The sequence below is a fragment of the Prionailurus viverrinus genome, chromosome B3, assembly GCF_022837055.1.
Source record: "Prionailurus viverrinus isolate Anna chromosome B3, UM_Priviv_1.0, whole genome shotgun sequence".
Taxonomy (NCBI): domain Eukaryota; kingdom Metazoa; phylum Chordata; class Mammalia; order Carnivora; family Felidae; genus Prionailurus; species Prionailurus viverrinus.
In genome coordinates, this window is record NC_062566.1 from 61,586,585 (window position 1) to 61,605,957 (window position 19,373).

The window sequence follows — 19,373 nt, forward strand, 5'->3', positions numbered from 1 at the left end:
GTAACTTAAATAGCAAATAAGATCACAAGGTTAACACTGAACAAGACAAACTGTTTACAGTATGTTAAACTATGTGTTAAAAGCTATAATTGAGAGACATCTACTTGGAGCCAAGTGGGGCTAGAGGGACTGGATTTATCCTCCTGCTGGAAAGAAAGAAAGAAACAAACAAAATAGATGATGACAGATATCAAGCAATGAGGGACAATGATCCCTGAGTGATGGGAAACAAAAAAGGTAAGTCCTTTGCCCCAGCCTATTTCCTGGAGAGAGTTTTCAGACTGCAGTGTGAGGACGAAGAACTTCAGTGAGGGTGAAGAACCTAGGTGAGGCTCAGTGGGTCTGAGTTGAGGAGACGGAACTGGAAGAATGGGAAGACCAGGCAGCTGGAGTCTGTAGGACATAATACCAGCAGAAGACAGCTGCACAGAGAGAGAATTCCAGAGACTATCTCTGGGTCTCCCTTGAGTATACACAGAATATTGATCAGGGCATGTATGACTTGAACAATACTATCACCAATTTGACCTGCCACTTACAGAACAGTCCACTCACAACATAACAAACTTCCAAGTGTGCATGAAACACTTGGCAAGATAACCATAGTCCAGGCCATAAAACAAATCTCAATAAATTTAAAAGGATGCAAGTTTGTGTCTGACCTCAATGGAATTACATTAGAGACCAATAACAGGGAGATATGTGAAAAATTTCCCAATATTTAGCATACATCTAAATAGCCTGGGAATCAGAGAAGACATGAAAAAGAAAAATTAGAAAGTATTTGGAACAAACTAAATATGAAAACCCAACATATAAAATTTTGTGGAATATGCAGTTCTTTGAGGTAAATTTACAGCATTAAATTGCCTGTCTTAGAAAAAAGAATGGTTTCAAGTTAATAAGCGCGGTCTTCCACCTCAAGAAACTAGAAAAAGAAGAGAAACTGAAACTCTTTTAAGTAAAACAAAAAATACAGAGAGAAGTAATCAATGAAAGGGAAAAAGGAAAATAGAAAAAAAATCAACAAAAGTAAAAATTGGTTTTTTCAGAAGACCATAAAATTGATAAATCTCTAGGAAGACTGATCTGGAGAGAAGATACAATTACCAATATCAGGAATGAAAAAGTTGACATCACTACAAATTCTACAGTTATTAAAAGAAAGGGAATATTCTGAATAAGCTTATCCCAACACATTGTACAACTTAGATGAAATGAACACATTGTTTTGAAAGATGCAAAGTACCAAAGTTCATTCAAAAAACAAAGGAACAAAAAAACCCAGCCTGAATCATCCCTACATCTATTAAACAAGCCAATTTTGTAGTTAAAAAACCTTCCAACCACAACAATAACAAATAGGCACAGATGGTTTGACTGGGAAATTCGGCCTAACAGTTAAGACAGAAATAATAACAAATCTGCACAAACTTTTCCAGAAAATTGAAGAGGAAAGGATACTTTCTAACTCACACTATGAGCCAGCATTATTCTAATACCAAAACCAGACAAAGACTTTAACAAGAAAAATAAGCCCCAGACCAATATCACTCATAAATGTGTAAGTGAAAAAATTCTTGATACATCTTCAACAAATCAAATCCAACAAGATATAAAAAAGGATATTTTTATCCTTTCTTGTTGTTTCATGACCAAGTGGAATTTAACCTAGGAATGCAAGGTTGGTGTAACATTCAGGAATCAATCACTGTAAGTAACCATTTTAAACAGATTAAAAAAGATCCATATGACCATCTTAAAAAATAACCAAATGACCACCTTACTTGAAGCAGAAAAGCATTTTATGAAATCCAACATCCATTTTTGATAAAATCTCTTAGCAGGCTAGGAATAGTAAAGGAGTTTCCTCAACCTGATAAAGAAAATCTACAAAAACGGACAGCTAACATTATCCTTAATGGTGGAAGACTGAATGACTTTCCCCCAAGATCAGGAGCAAGGCGATGTATGCTCTCTAACTGTATGCTCTCTATCACTAGTTACCTCTGTATAGGTGATTCTAGCCAGTACAGTTTTAAAAAAGCACCCAAATTGAAAAAAGTGTAATTGTCTTTATGTACAAATGACATGGATGTATACGTAGAAAATCCTCTGGAATCTACCAAATAAGTAAAGTATTAGAATGACTTTTACAAAGTTGGAGGATGTAAGATCAACATACAAGATCAACTTCCATTTTTAATTGGGAGATTGAAATGAAAACTACCACTTTTAATAGAATCAAGCAATATAAAATACATACGGTTCAATCTAATGAAAATGTGAGAGATTTGTACACTGAAAACTATAGGGCATTTTTGAGAAAAATATTAAAAGACCTAAATAAATGGGCGAGATACCATGATTATTCGTCAGAAGACTCAATATTCTTAAGATATAACTTCTTCCCAAATGGACCTCTGAATTCAGTGTAATCTCAATCAGAATCCCAGTAGACTTTTTTAGGGGAGATTTATAAGCTGATTCTAAAATTTATACGGTAATGCAAAGGACACAGAATAGACAAAAATAACTTTGAAAATGAAAAATAAAATTGGAGGACTTACACAGGTTCCAAAATATAATGCTTTAGTAATCAAGATAGTATAGAATTGGTATAGGCAAACTGATCAATGGAACAAAACAGAGAATTAGAAAAAGGTCGACATATAAATGATTAATTGATTTTTGACAAAGGTGCAATGGCTGTTTAGTTGAAAATGCATAGTCTTTACAATAAAAAGGTTCTGAAACAATTAGATATCCATCCATACGCTAGAAAACAAACTTTGATCCATGTGTCATGCCATATATAAAAATTAACTGAAAATGGATGCTAGACCTAAATATAAATCTAAAAATAAATCTTTTAGAAAAAAGGGGAAGATCTTTGCGATGTTTTATTTTTTCAAAAGATTTTTTTTTAATTTTATGTATTCTCTTCATCCAATGTGGGACTCGAACTTACAACCCCGAGATCAAGAGTTACATGCACGACCAGCTGAGCCAGCCAGACATCCCTGTGAGTTCTTTAGATCTTTGAATCTTTAAAATTTTCTAGATATAACATCAAAGGCATAGTCCATAAAAGAAAACTTGTTAAACTGGACTGTATTAAAATTAAATTGAAAGCCACTGTTAAGAGAATGAAAAGACAAGCCCCAGAGCAGGAGACAATACTTCATATCTGATCACACATCTGATAAAAGACTCATACCCAGAATATTATTTTTAAACTACCAAAACACAATAAGGAAACAACTTGAAAAATTAGCCAAAGACTTGAACAGACATTTCCCCAAAGAAGAAAGGTAGCAAATAAGGATGCAGAAAGATTTTCAACATTAGTCATTATAGTAATGCAAATTAAGGTCACACTGAGGCACTACCACAACACTCTTAAGACAGCCTGAAGTTAAAAGACTGAACACACCAAGTGGTGAGGAAGTTGAGGAATGCCCGAAACTATTATTTTGTAAACAGGTAAAAACATACTTACTGTATGTCCTATCCATTTAATTCATAGGTATTTGGCTAAGAGACATGAAACCATACAAATATTTTTACATGACTATTCAAAGGAGCTTTATTACTAAATAGCAAGAAATAGAAACAACTTAAATGTCAAGTCAATAGGTGAATGGACAAACAGTTGTATAGCTATGCAAGTGAATACTTCTCAGCAAAAAAAAAAAGAAAAAAAAAAAAAAAAGGCCTGACAGAGAGTACACGCTATGATTCCATTTACAGAAAACACTAGAAAATGCAAAATAATGTATAGTGAAGAAGTCAGATTAGTGTTTGCCTGGGTGCAGAGAGAAGTGAAGGAGTTGAGAAAGAGGATTCTCAAGGGCACATGGAACTTTTGGGGTGGTAGGTATGCTTAGTATCCACACCATGGTGATAATTTTATGAATTTATATACACATGTGTCAAAACTTGTCAAGTTGTATACTTTCAATATATGCAGTTTATAATGTCGATTGTATCTCCATAAAGCTATTTTTAAAACTTATTTATTAAAACAGACTTACTTTTTATGTGCAACCAACTACAATTCAGAAACACAAAACAAAACATGAACTCCATTTAAAACAAAAACCTGTATTTCTTATCAAATGTCCCACAGTCCACTTCTCTTTGGATTCAGACTGGTTTTTAGACAGTTCAGTCAGAATTTGTGAATCTGAACCGTATACAAAATGACTTCACTGAGTCAGTGGGTTTCAAATCCAGTAACTTAGGGGTTAATTATATTCTGGGTGTACTAGTATATGTGACAGACTTTTATTTCTTTATTTATTAAAAAATTTTTTTTAATGTTTAGTTTTGAGAGAGAGAGAGAGAGAGAGAGAGAGAGCATGTGAGTGGGGGGAGGGGCAGAGAGAGAGGGAGAGACAGAACTGAAGCCGGCTCCAGGCTCTGAGCTGTCAGCACAGAGCCCGACGCGGACCTTGGACACACAAACCGTAAGATCATGACCTGAGCCGAAGTTGGACCTGAACCAAATGAGCCACCCAGGCACCCCTGACAGGCTTTCATAATAATCCTACAGATACATGCTTTGAATACAGAATCAGGGCTCTTGAGAAAGCAATGGAGAACATGTGGCCCATTTTTCTCTAACCTCATGAAGGTAAATAATCTAAACCACATATGCCAGAGAGCTTTTCAGTTCAGCTCCGCAAACCCATTAACTGACTGAGTAAAGTAGCCTTTACTAACAGATTTATCACCACGACTGACAGGAAACTGCCTGGTGGAGCAGAAAGCACCCAGGTGTGAATTCAGAGGGGGATGTGGATTCAGGTGCTGTCCCTGTGGTTTACTGCTTCAGGCCTTACCATAAGCCCTACTATAAGCTCCACAAAGCAGGTTGGGTCCTTACTGACTGACATAGTGCCTGTGAAACATTTGCTGACCTGAACTTTATTTCTTATTTATTTATTTATTTGTTTGTTTATTTATTTACTTACTTAGTTATTTAAATGTTTATTTATTTTTGAGAGAAAGAGAACGTGAGTGGAGGGTAAGAGAGAGAAAGTGAGACACAGAATCTGAAGCAGGCTCCAGGCACAGAGCCTGACGTGGGGCTCGAACCCACAAACTGTGAGATCATGAGCTGAAGTTGGAGGCCTAACCGACTGAGCCACCCAGGCGCCCCGAACCTTTATTTCTTAAAGCTTTATTTTTCTTATCAAGACCGTTTGAAAGCAGACAGGCTATGAATGCGAGGGCTGGCTGGCAAATCAAGGCTAGGTAAAGAATTTACCATCAGTGCTGCATGTAGATTAGCATGATCGCCTCAAGTTTTCCAAAGAAAAGAAAAACTCTCAAGTCTAGGTTCTACCCAGCATCACTTAAATCAGTTCTCCAGGGAGAAGGCCCACATCAGTATTTTACTTTTTAAAAAAATTTTTAAACATTTATTTATTTTTGGTAGACAGAGTGCAAGCAGGGGAGGGGCAGAGAGACAGGGAGACACAGAATCTGAAGCAGGCTTCAGGCTCTGAGCTCCGAGCTGTCAGCACAGAGCCTGACGCGGGGTTCGAACCCATGAAGCGCAGGATCATGACCTGGGCCGAAGTTGGATGCTTAACCAACTGAGCCACCCAGGTATCCTGGCCCACATCAGTATTTTAAAATGCCCCTCATGTGATTTCAATACACGGTGACACTTGAGAATCACTGACCTAGATCCTTGAGCCATTTTAGCATCAGTTTCAACCTGTTCTCCAATATTCTAGAATGAATCTCAGAAATGGATTCTGTATTCTTGGGCTCCTGACTCTATCCATGCTCCTGAGTCACTCCCTATTGGCAGCGTCTCTATTATGCTTCCCTCACTCTCTCTGGATGATCATAATGGTTGTGTTTCCATCCTTGGAATGACCACCCAATCATTTGCTTGTGAGTTTGGTGTGGGGTAACTTTTCTGAACCATATGTGACTCATACTAATTTTATCATAGTGGGTCAGCAGGAGGAGTCATCCTTTCAACAATTTTTTGGTACCCTGATTTTGGAAAGCTGGTCAATATGCTCTCTCTATACACTGCCCACCCGCCAACACCCCCCCTCCCCACAAAAAAATCTTGTGCATGCTTGAAGACAGTAACCAGAAATATATCTTTCTGAGAAACCATAATTCATTGATATTTCCTTATATGTCTATTTTCTTTCTCTTTATTCCTTCAACCCATTCCAGTTTTTTTTAAACTGTCTCTTTATTGCAAGTATCACTTGAAAACCCTAAGAAACATTTCTATTTCTCATTCAGTTTCGTATTAAGTCAACATTGAAAAACAACAACAGCAGAAAATATGTATTCCTTGGTGGGGGAAAATTCTTGCATTTCCCTCTCCAAATGCAGAAAAAGAGGTGACGAGAGAAATCATTCTTATAAAAGTCCTATATACACGGCAGACACATCTTTCGTCCTTTTGAAACATTTCAAGGTTTCTCCAGCTAATAACAGTGTCAAGTATTTGTGTGGAACAACGGAACATCAATATCTCACGACCATCCCCACTATGAGAGTTAGAAAAGCAAATTATTATATTTTACCTTTAGAGGAGCCCGCTTCAGTGCTTTTGCTAATTATTAGTCGATCTGTCTCTTGTCGCTGATGGACTACTTGTTAGTATACGGCAGGAGTGCCTTCCGAGGCTGCTGTAATTGAAGGTTTACAAGAGCTTCTGCGGCTGAGGCACATCCAACTTAAGACAGATGTGCTCAGCCTTGTTTTTAACAGGACTGAAATAACTGGAAATCGGTGATTTGGCTAATTGCAGGCTTCCTGGAAGTATCTCAATACAGGAAAAACTTTAGCCCTCCTCTGAAAAGTACCTTCCTTTAAGTCTAACGGTGGGCAGCCCCATTCAAAATGCCTCACCTCTCAAGGTAGCACAGACCAGAGAAAGCAACAGCTAAACCATAGACTATAATCACCAATCTTTAAAATATACTTAGAGGTAAGAACTACAGTCAGATCAATTCTTGTGGCCGAAGGTATTAGCTTAGCATTGCCTCCAGAAGAGTAGACTCTGTGGAGCCAACGGTTCAAAAATCTGACATATGGAACTCAGCTTTCAATCTTTTCAGTGATACATAAATGTGATCAAGACCATATTGCCTCTGGTGCTCATTTCCCCTATTTCCTAACACCAGTACAAGAAATGACTTTGGAAAATACACGTATTTTCTTCCTTTGATACTGTTCTTTAGAATCATTCAAGAAGGGTTCATGGCCTGGCCCAGAACTTGAGCGGATTCTACTCTGGAACCCTATGGTTATATCTTAACCCGTGGGGTAAGGAGTCTTCAGGACCAAGGGGACATCCCTCACTTGATGTCTATTCCCCCAATCTCTTTCTAGGCCACACTTCATGCACCACGGACCTGACAAATTCCTGATCAACTAGCCATGAGACCACCCCCAAGGCCTGCATAGCCCTCTCTCTCCGGTTCATCTGACTGATAAGGTGGTGGACCACCAGAGTGTCTATCTCTGCCCTGAAAGATGGCCAAGGGCAGTGGTTTGCGGGAATGTGCACAGCACTGGATGTGCAGAATGCAGTGTGCTTGACAGTTTCCCACAGGTAGGACTGGGCCAAGGGTAGGAAGACAAGAGAGGTGAACTACGCAGCGGGACCAACGATGCCACCATTGTCATATGCAGTCTGGATCTCCACAGAGGCTGGGAATTCTTAATGCAAATCTTCCTATAGGACAAAATACACTTTATTGTTTGTTAACTTGATATACAACCTTAAATACTGAGGCTCATGGTATACAGGGCTCCATATGTACTCTTGTCCCGAGCCACTGGAATGTAGGGTGGGCCCAAGTTTTATGTATCCCCTAAAGAAACCACAAAGCATCTTCTGCTCAGGATTCTTAAGGCATTCCATGTCAAATCTCAAATGAGAGATTTGGTTCAAGTTTTGTGAAAGCAAATAATGAGATTATAAATATTTATCTAGAAAACTTTATGTGTTTGCCTTTTAGTTATCAGTTGTGTTCTATTTTAAAACTCCTTATGTAGGGGCGCCTGGGTGGCGCAGTCAGTTAAGCGTCCGACTTCAGCCAGGTCACGATCTCGCGGTCCGTGAGTTCGAGCCCCGCGTCAGGCTCTGGGCTGATGGCTCGGAGCCTGGAGCCTGTTTCCGATTCTGTGTCTCCCTCTCTCTCTGCCCCTCCCCCGTTCATGCTCTGTCTCTCTCTGTCCCAAAAATAAATAAAAAACGTTGAAAAAAAATTTAAAAAACAAAACAAAACAAAAAAAACTCCTTACGTAAATACGCTGTAGTTGACGAAATAGATCTGCGAAAGTCTATACATCTGAAAAGTCTGGAAAAGATTTTTTTAAAAAATGAGGCATCTTTCTCAGTTCTTAGAGTGGCATTCTCAAAGAAAAAAATAATTGGGCCCTATTGTGGTATAATGTCACAGTGTCTGACAATCCTTAATGGAGGATTCAAAATGTTATCGTCTGCCATGCAACAAAAAATTCACCCATATATTCATTTGTTCAAATAAATATCTACTGACCACCTACTGGCACCACCACCAGCCAGGCATTCCACCAGATTCTGGGCATTTTGATGACAGATAAAACATAGAGATAAGATGAAACTCAATATTAACTGGAGGAAGGTGACAAGTAAACAAGAAATTTCAATAGTTGACACATGCTATGAACTTATCAGCAGAATGCAGGGTGGGTACTAAACCCAACCCTGGAATGCAGGAAGGTTTCCCAAAGACACATCAGCCAAGCTGAATAGCTGAAGAGGAGTTTATCTGGCAGAGAAAGTAAATAAAAATGTCCACTCGGAACACTTTTAAATTCCATCAGACAGTGATATACAGGAAAAAGAGACACGGGAATGAGTATTTGTTGACCACTAGGTACTTCAAAAGTGCCATATGTGTGGGGCGCCTGGGTGGCTCAGTAGGTTAAGCGTCCAACTTCAGCTCAGGTCATGATCTCACAATTTGTGAATTCAAGCCCCACGTTGGGCTCTGTGCTGACAGTTCAGAGCCTGGAGCCTGCTTTGGATTCTGTGTCTCTCTCTCTCTGCCCATCCCTCACTAGTTCTTTGTGTCTCTCTCAAAAATAAATAAAAACATTTAAAAAAAAGTTGTTATAAAGTGGCATATGTGTATTAAATAACTGGTCTTCACCACGACATGGTCAAGATGGGATTACTGACACCATTTTATTGGAGAAAACAAAGACTCAGGAGGGTTAAGCAAGTCATTCCTAGTCATGGGACTGGAAAGTGGCATAGCCTGGATTCAAACTCAAGAACAGGAGAGATTCCTCCCATCGTTTCAAGGATCACTACACTGGAAAATCATGCTGAAACAAAACTTTGACTTGTCCTTGCCAGTCAGTAAGTTTCGATCCTCTTTGAGAGAAAAAGAGGTAATACATGCAAAGTGCACTGTAGTTTGTAATAGATGCCACTGGTGACAGTGTGCCAGAGTGTGTCCGGAACGGCAGATGGCAGGGCTGAACTTGTGGTTGGGATTCCCACCTTCTTGATCAGGAGTTGTTGGGCACTGTTCACATGCTGCCTTAGCTGCTGGCAGATCTTTGATATTTAGCGTCACTTAAAATTTTCATTCAGACGGACCCACTTTATCTCCAAACACTAAAAGTGAGCACAGGGTGTCTACTCCTATGTCTCTGAAAGGCCACGTGTATATACAGAACCCACGCATGTAATTTGGACTCAGATTATAGAGGTTTTTTTTTTTTTTAACCTGTCACCACCAGAATATGAAAATACACTTAGTAATACTGGCCAATTGTCAAGGAAGTCATTTTTTGACTATAGAAGTAGAATGAAAAGGTTATTGGGGTATTGATTGCATAAGGAAATATGGTTTTTATACAATTTATATTTACAGTGCTATGTATATGGGATATCTGTGTGTATGTGTGTAAATATGCATGTATTTTTTTTAAGTTAAAAAAAATTTAAACATTTATTTTTGAGAGAGAGAGACAGAGAGAGTGAGAACATACGAGCGGGGGAGGGGCAGAGAGAAGAGAATAGGATCCAAAGTGGGCTGTGTGCTGACAGCAGAGAAAGCCCAATGTGGGGCTCGAACTCAGGAACCATGAGATCATGACTTGAGCTGAAGGCGGTGCTTAACCAATTGAGCCACCCAGGCACCCAGTATGTATGTATTTTCTTTTTTTTTTTTTAATTAAAAAAAAATTTTTTTTAACGTTTTTATTTATTTTTGAGACAGAGAGAGATAGAGCATGAACGGGGGAGGGTCAGAGAGAGAGGGAGACACAGAATCTGAAACAGGCTCTAGGCTCTGAACAGTCAGCACAGAGCCCGACGCGGGGCTCCAACTCACGGACCGCGAGATCGTGACCTGAGCCGAAGTCGGACACTTAAACGACGGAGCCACCCAGGCGCCCCTGTATGTATTTTCTATACAATTGTATATATAGTCTTATAGAATTTGGGGCTGTATTATGGTCCAGATGCTGCTTCTCAGAGGCCTTTTTTTATTTCCTTTAACTCCACAGAAGTAGAGACTGTGCAGCTTGAGGAGTTATTTAATCAAGGTTCATACCTGGGATAGGGGCCTGCTCATGGGAGAGGCAGCTTATGTTCTGTACTCAATATCTTTGGCTTCAGGGAAGGTGATGGCATTCGAAATTCAGATTTTTCTGAGGTTAATTAAACCGGGGAAAATATCTGAAGCTTTGATTACAAAGGAATGAGGGGCATACTACATACAGCCATACAAAAGGAAAACCCCTTTAATAAAGGCTTGTATTCAAACAAATTGATGCTTATTTAAATGTTTATTCTTTCCCTCAGAAAGGGATAAATATTAGGAAGAAAAGTCCAACTAAGTGAGAAGAGAGAGATGACTGAATGGGGCCTTTTAGACTGAGTGGTCAGGGAAGGTTTCCCTGACGAGGGGAAATGTGAGCAGACACCTGAATGGTGTGAAAAGTTTACCATGTGGAGATTCAAATGAAGAAAGCTCCAAGCAGATGAATTAGCCAGAGTAAGAGTTCTGAAGTAGAAATCAGCAGTGTAGATTTAAGGAAGGCCCAGAAAGCCAGTGTGGCCCCAGAAGTATAAGAGGGGGAGGGAGCCTTAGTTGAGGGGAGAGGGAGAGAGGGAGAGAGAGGTAGATTTGCAAATAACTGGGGGTGGTGGAGGGCCAGATCATGCAGGGCTCTGAATGTCATGTGAAAGAGTTTGGGTTTTATTTTAAACGTGATGGGAAGCCACTGAGGAGTTTTGAGCAGGAAGCAACACAATCTGATTTGTATTACCCAACAGTCACTCTAGCTAGGGTATGAAAAACAGACTATAGGAAGGTAACAGTTAATGTATGGAAACCACTTTGGAAGCTCCAGCAACCGTCTAAGAGGTGATGACAGACAGCGAGGTGATGCCAAGTAAGAAGGTGATGCTGAGGCATGATTGGAGATATGGCAAAGATGGAGCTGAGGGCTTTTGGGTAGGCTGGTGATGGGTTAGGTCTTTGGCTTGAGCAACCTGGGCAAATTGTGATGCCATTAGTTGATCTTGGGAGGAATCAGGGGAAGCAAAGAGCCTGAGGAGGCAAATCAAAGGCTTAACGTCAGACATGTTAAGTCTGAAATAGCCATTAGATATCCAAGAGGAGACATGAGTGGACAGTTGCAGAGACAAATTTGTACTCAGAGGAAATATTAGGACTGGGAGTAAGAATTAGGAGATACTATTATAGAGATGGTATATAAAACCATAGTCTCCGATGAGATCTCCAAGGGAGCATGCAGGAGTGAATGTAGAGGCCAAAGGGAAGAGGGGTGAGCACTGAGTTCCAGGGCCCTCTTCCCACACGGAGCTGGGAGGAGGAAAAGCCAGCAAAGCAGACGGAGTATGCTGCTGGAATGGTAGGAAGCAACCCACTAGAGTACCTCTTGGAAGTCAAGAAAAGACATTTTAATAAAGACAGAGGGTATGATCAACACTGTGAAAAGTTGCTGAAAGAATGAGTAAGCATAGCAACTTATATAAAAAAAGAAAACTCTTTTAGAAACATTAAGCTAAGAATTAAGGGCTCTGTAATTACTTATGTGAGAAAAAGGGCTTATACAAGGTCACGATTCTACAAATATTAATTGAACGGTCTTATTATAAAATCCGACATTTAATCTAAAAATAGTGTGACAGGGGTGTTGGGTGGGTCAGTCAGTTAAGCTTCAGACTCTTGGTTTCTGCTCAGGTCATGAATTCGTGGTTCTTTGGCATCGAGTCCCACTTGAGGCTCCGTGCTGAGTATGGAGCCTGCTTGGGATTCTGTTTCCCTCTCCCCCCACCCCCAACTCTCTTTTTCTCTCTGTCTCAGCCCCTCCCTGGCTCGTAAAGCTCTCTCCCCTCTCTTTCTCAAAATGAATAAACATACATACATACATACATAAAAAAGTGACAATTTGATAACAGTGCGTATGTTAACTAGAGGCTGCTTATACAAATGAAGCAATTAACCCAAATGCCAACCAACCAACAGCCTCCTTGAAAGGCTACCCACAGGTGGGAGAGAGGATTTTTTCCACTCTCAACAATTTTAGCAACTAGTATATGAGTTATGTTGAGGCTAAATATAAAGAGTAGGATTCCATACTTTCATAAGTGGGCTAAGTCAAAATGCCCTATCACTGGTGAGTTTGTGTCACTGTTATAATCAAAATTTTATGTCCAAGTCAATGCCTCTGTGTTCCATTTTGGATGTCACCACTACTTCCATTTCTTGGCCTCTCCGCAGACATTTGGTAAAACTACTGAATTCTGTGTAGCGTATTTTCTCCTTGGATGACCTAGAATGATTCAAAACCAAGGGCTACTTTTCCTTTATCACACAATATGCCCTAAATGAATCATGCCCAGTAGCTGGTGTATATTCAAAGAAAATGGTTAGGGAATATAAACCAACAATCATGTAAGTAAAGCATCACTGAAATAGAAAAAGTAGCATACAGCAGAATAATCTAAAATCCAGTCCAAAGGCAACTGTATTAAATTATCTGTAGCTCACATGTCCTCCAGCCAGGTCAACAATGTATAGAAGGCTGATTACTGACTAGATTATTTAACCAGCCTCTAAAATAGAGAGTGCTAGGTACACAGTAGGCACTCAATACCTGTAGAGTTATTTTAGAAAGAAAATATGATTTTGGAATTTTTAAGCAAGCTCTACTCTTTGGAATTCAATTTGTAATTGTTCCTCATGAAAGGCTTGACCAGCACCAAAGTGGGGGGCACGGTCTCTGTGCATAATGATTTTATCAGTTTTTAAAAATGCTTTAGCAAACTAAACTTACACAATTTGATTTTCTCGCCATTGCTTTCCCTATACCATCAAAGATGATTCTTTCTATACTATTTCGAACTCATAAAATTGCTAAAAATCTAAAATTCAATTTGCCACATTACTACTAATTTGAATAATGGCTGAATAAAAGACAGGGAACGCTGAAGCAGCATTGATTTCTAAAACATTTTGCACTTTCCTCCTCCATCCCTGTAAAGTAAAGCTCGGATGCTACGCACAATTACACAAGAAAATCAAGAAAGCCATTACATTCAGCATTTTGTCATGATCATTGTTACCATGGCAAAAAGTGGGCTTAGTTTAGCACAGCTGTCACGGACGAGGTCTGCTGGCCTTTTGTAAAGCTGAGTAACAATATGATACCAAATTCTGTAGCCTGTCACTGTTTTGTTTTGTTTTGTTTTCTTCCCCAGGACAAGACTATTGTCCACAGATGTTACTGTCTCATTCCTTAATGATCTGGGCCAGTGTCGTCGTCTTAGTGTATTCTTGGCCAGTGACTGAGGAACAGAGTTAATCTAGGAAGGTTACTGCTTGCCCTACCTCCTGTTCTAAGGGGGGGAAAATGTGTGGTGTGAAAACTTGGGACTTCAATACTAGAAAAAGCCAAAGTTTCAACAGTGGTACTATACATGACTACAGAGAGGCGCTGGAGAGGGCGTGGGTTTGGGAGTGAGAAAGACAAATGCATGATAACTAACTGTAAGGCATATACTTTCTCTCTGAGAATCAGTTATGTATCAAGTAGGAGAAGTAACTTCCTTGTGAGGATTAACAGAGAATGTGGAGGCCCAGGCACATATTTGAATGGTGGGTATTCAATAACAAAAGCATCCTCCCCTCCGACCCTCTGACCTTTTCCCTTAATCACTAAGATTTCCATGCCTTGAAGTTGGTAGGTAAACTGTTTTCTGTTGGAAGGTAAATCATTTTGATCTTTCACATCATTGGTACACTATCCTCACAGAGCTAAGGGTAAGGTATTTTTAAAGGTCTGAGAGTATGCATAAATTAAACATCAAAAAGAAAAAAAGTTAGTGTCGATATCGTAATACGCCCCATATCTTATTACTTCTGGTTTTAGTGATGCCAATATTATCGCTATAAAATGGAATATGGGAGTATATACTAATTTTGACCTTATGCAGAGATTTTTACTTTTAAAAAATGAAGCATCATTATGAAAGCAGAGAAGTTTAAATTATCTGAAATGAATACATTAATCAAGTCTCTGTACTTACCAGAAACAAAGGCTACGAGCATTTTTACCAGCTAAACAAAATATTTTTTCTAATGAGATTTCAGCTGAGTATCGTTTATCTTAAGAGAAAAATAATGGGACCTTACCTATTCCAGTAGCTCCAGAACTGGTCATGCAGGTAGGCATGGTGGCTACATTCATCACCAAATGAGGCTTTGCTTTCAATCCAGTGAATTATGTGCCCTTCCACAGCTAAGGGACAAAGCATTACTAATACAGAGCAAAGAGAAGGGAAGACTGAAAATACTGAACTCTGTCTAGGCCTCTCTGCACTTCAAATTAGCAAGCGGAGGCTTAGCCCTCGCTGTCATCTACGGGTGTAATTAGAAAACAACACATCGTGTGTGTACTTATGAGCATTAATGCAATAATCATATCCCTTTGATTTACATCATCCTCTTCAAAAGCCCCTCTCCTACTTTGACACTGCCTCTGTAAGTGGGCAAGTAACAGGAAAGCAAACCAAAGCAAGCCAGCCTGGCTTCTCAACAGAACCACATGGAAAAATTCAGAATTGAGAGAGATGACTTGAAAATGGCACCCCAAATGTCTTCAGAGGATATGCTTATTTCTCAAATTGAGGTAAACGTTTTCAAGGCAGAGATTTCTTCTGAATCTATTATTGTCTGTAATTCTAAAACAATCTTTTCCAACAATTTCACCCATTTAAAGCTAATCTACTCTGGTTACATTTGCTAATATTAACAAAAAGTAAAAAACAAAACAAAACAAAAAGTCTACGGAGGAAACACACCCCCTTTCTCTATAAAAAAATGCAGAAGAGAGTTTAAGGACTTACCAACTGGAACTTGTAAAATAAAGTCTGGTGTTTTGTCATAACCCTTGGCACGGAGCTGATCTTCATCTACAGGAAAAACAAATACTGTTACTTCTAATAGTGTTCCATTAACAAGACAGCAATATAATTGCTTTTTTTTTTCTTAAAAATGTATAAAAATTACTAATGCAGTCATACATATCTTTCTTAGGCATGCAATGTGGTGTCAGAATAAATGAACTTTCTTAACAAACCTGAAGCATAGATTAAAAAAAATGCCTCTTTGTCCCTTCTGCATTTTTATGTCTTTATTATAAATATCATTAATTCAAGCTGTCATCTGCTACCTTTTTTGTAATTGAAAATACTCAAAATGATGAAATATACTTACTGATTAAAAGAAAAGGCTTTCACCACTATGAATATCACTAATGTTATCAGCCAATATTGGCAATTTACAGTGAGGCACAAGCACAGTGGCCTTTACAATTATAAAGCAAATGTTTTCATTAGAGCAATTAAGAAAGTTTAGTTTCAATTAGTAAAACTATCCCTACACACAAGAACACAGAAAGGGACAAGGACAATAAGATCACTACAGAGAATTAATTGCCCTGCTTAATTCCTTTGGTATGCTATTGTTTCTGGCATTTAACAGAGTTTTACAACTAACAATATGTAATTCTGAAAAGCAAACAGGCTTTGAGATTTTTTTTTGTAAGTCTGTTCGATTTCTTGATCCTCTGTAAATATCAATGATCCATTCAGAAGGAAGGGAGGCAGGAAAACAGGGGGCTTGAGAAAGTTGGAAAAAACTAGCAAGGTGCTTGGTTTAAAAAAAAAAAAAAAACTTCCAATATTTTCTAAATGCTGTCCTTGACTTCTAATGGCATTACAATGTGATTTCTGAAATGAAGAGTTCTCCATTAGATTTTGGAGTGACCTGGTCATTCAATTCCAGACATGGCTTTCTGTCTTCACCCAACCTCAACTAATGGCCCAACCAAGTAACAAGGAAGGCTGTGTGGTCTCTTAACACCTACTGGGCTGTTGACATTGTCATGCATCCCATTCGCCTTCCTGCATCACCTTTGATTAAAATTAATGGCCCATTCCCAGTGTTGGGTAGCTTATTTCCAATCCATTTGTCAGCCCAAGACAGTGGTTTCATGGCCAATGTTCAGAAACTCTGTTTTAGAACACTGTTGTGTACATCTTGAAAGGTCAGCATTTTAAACGTAAATAACCTTTTAATGACAAGACATATTTAAACTAGATATTTAAGTTAAATTTTGTTAAAAGCCAATGTCCTTTAACCAGACTTTGAAGGATTAATGCCAGAATTCACAACAATCTCCCCTCCTTGACATATAAAAAATCTTAACTATTGAGATAAGAAGATACAAATTTAAGTAATTTTACTTTAAAAACAAGAAAATTTGGAAGACTGGACTGCAGATGAACCAGACTGGGAAAAATTTTTATCCTCTCGATACACTGGCCACAACAAGAATATTCACTGGAAAAGACATTTATTAAAAGCAACTCAAGTGCCTCGAGGTGATGTTACTATAGCTGATGAACAGTTTTCAAAGCTGGGTTGACATTAAAAAACAGAGATTAATATTGCATTAAAACTATCCTAGCTTGATCAACCTTTGCAGATGTTAAAATCTGTTTCAGAAAGAAAAATGATTATGTTTCTGACAGCAGCTCAAAACAAAATTTCAAAGGTTACCAACCAATCCAAATGCACATATTAAAACCCCTTTGGAGGTACATGTTGCACTCCTGTTCAATGCACCAAAATTACCAACACAATACTTACAATTGAAACGCTGTCACTTAATGTGAAAGCGCACGCGCACACACACACACACACACACACACACACCCCTAAACCATGGGCAGAAAACATCAGGTGAGGCTAGAGAATCTTCCCATCTTTCAGTGGAGAACTTTCAAGTATAACCATGAACTTTCTCACTCCATTCTCCCCCTCTCCGCCACCCCCACCCTCGCCCCAGCCTTCTCAGTAGGAAGTTGATCCGACAGTAACTGTACCCAAAGGATAGCTTCTAGAAGTCTGTGTCACCACTAGTGATATCATATATATATATTGAGAGTAAAGAGGTTATTCCACGTCTGAAATACCATGTTATTTATTGGGTCTCTACCCCATTCTTTTATTTACTAAAGTCTCACTGCCTTACCATTCCTGTTTCAACCTTCACATTGTTTCTTTCATCCTAGATTTCCCAAAAAAGGAAGAGAGAATTGTTGCAGGATTTTTCACCTCAATACATGAGATTCGCTGTCTTGCTGCTTAGAAGAATGAAGAGGTGGACACAAAATGAGAAGCAGGCAAACGTTTATTAGAATATAAGATTAGAAAGTAAGAATAGAAGGAAAGCTCTCTTTACAGAGAGGGGCCATTTGAAAATGAATGTCTGCTACTTTAGGCAAGGGTCATTGTTGTACAAGGTTCTAGTCAGCACCCCTTCCCTTCCCCCTCCTTCCTTCTCAGGTTCTACCCTAACTGGCTGAATAACTCTAGGTGTGAGGTTGTCCATTCCTGATCAGCTTGACTCCATAGTGTGAGGAGTCAAACTGGTCATACTGTCCCTTGTGTAACGTAAGTTTTATGGATACTTTTTTTAGTTAGGTATTTTGATTGTCAAATTCCTGAGGAGATCCTGAGGGGGAGTAGGTGGTGTCTATTACATTCTTAGAGGAACTTTACGCCCGAGGGGGTTTGCTGTTTTCAAATGCTCCCAGCATTGTTCCAAAATATGTGTTTTCCCCCACCCAGGGACCTCAGGTATTAACCTTTCCCTCTCTGCCTATTTTAACTATGCCCATAGAATGATGTGGGCAAAGTTCAGAGGAAATGACAGCACAAGAATAGGGAGTAGCATTATGAGCAGGTGGCCTTCTTCACCTGGTTTAGGCCCCAGGAGAAGTTTCTATCATGGATCATCCTATGGGGAGATTTTTAAGGTCAGCCCCATACATCTGGCCTGATTTCCTGGTCTTTATGCTCATTTCCTGGCCCCCCAGACTAAAAAGATTCCTTACCACTAGATTACCCAAACCATTGGGTATGGATTTACATTCTGACTATCTTGTCCTGGTTCCAACTCCATGATCTAGAGATTATGCTCAATCATCAGCCCACATTGCTTCCCTTCTGCTTCACTCTTTCTTCCTTCCCTTGTCTTATGGTGCTTACTCCCTATTTTCCATAGACGGGCGTGAAGCCTCTAGTCTGAGAACGGGAAATGTTTCCTTTTCATTTTTTAAAACGTGTTCATTGCCTCACTCTTACCACCAACATATGCTTTGTATTTAATGTTCAAAAAGGTAAACTGAATAAAATACAAGTACATTTTAAAGAATATCCATGCCTTCTACAAAGCTAACTAGACTGACTTAATAATTTTCTCTCCTGATTTAACTTTCCATTAATCAATAAGACACAGAAACAAAACAACAACAACAAAAAAAATGTGGCCCAAAGTTCAAGGTTTTATTTGATACCTCTTACTGCTATCTTTCATCCTTGGTCCCAACTGTTTGCTCTGAGGTTCATCTTGATCATCAAAGAAGGAACTGCCTCCCTTTCCTTAACACTCATGGGAAGTTTTTCTACTTTTGTCTTTGATCTACAGTATTTTAAATAACATTGGAATTATCCATTCCTTAAAATATGGGTAGAATTCCTCACAGAAAACAATCTGGGCCTGGTGCTACACTGGTGGGCAGCCCTTTGGTTACTTTTCCCATTTCTTTGATAGCTATCAATCTGTTTAGATTTTTATCTCTTTTACAGTCAGTTTTGCAATCTATATTTTCCTTGAGAATTATACATTTCATCGAGGTTCTTATAGCTCTTTGTACATAATGGAGCCAAATGGCTACTTAAGATTCTTTGAACTTCCCAAATGGAAAACTGAATGTT

General features: G+C 39.0%; 1 protein-coding gene across 10 annotated transcripts in view; it reads right to left on the minus strand.

Moving 5' to 3' along the window:
• CDIN1 (CDAN1 interacting nuclease 1) overlaps positions 1-19,373 on the minus strand; it is a 267,942-nt gene that overhangs the window by 140,804 nt on the left and 107,765 nt on the right. For 8 of the 10 annotated variants that reach the window (XM_047863425.1, XM_047863422.1, XM_047863429.1 and 5 more), the window contains 2 exons: positions 15,434-15,499; positions 14,721-14,826 (listed from right to left, as the gene is read on the minus strand). In XM_047863425.1, coding sequence (XP_047719381.1) covers positions 14,721-14,826; positions 15,434-15,499 — 172 coding nt within the window. Of the gene's footprint in view, positions 1-6,569; positions 6,675-14,720; positions 14,827-15,433; positions 15,500-19,373 lie in introns of all 10 variants that reach the window. The other 2 variants (XM_047863427.1, XM_047863426.1) reach the window with 1 other exon arrangement.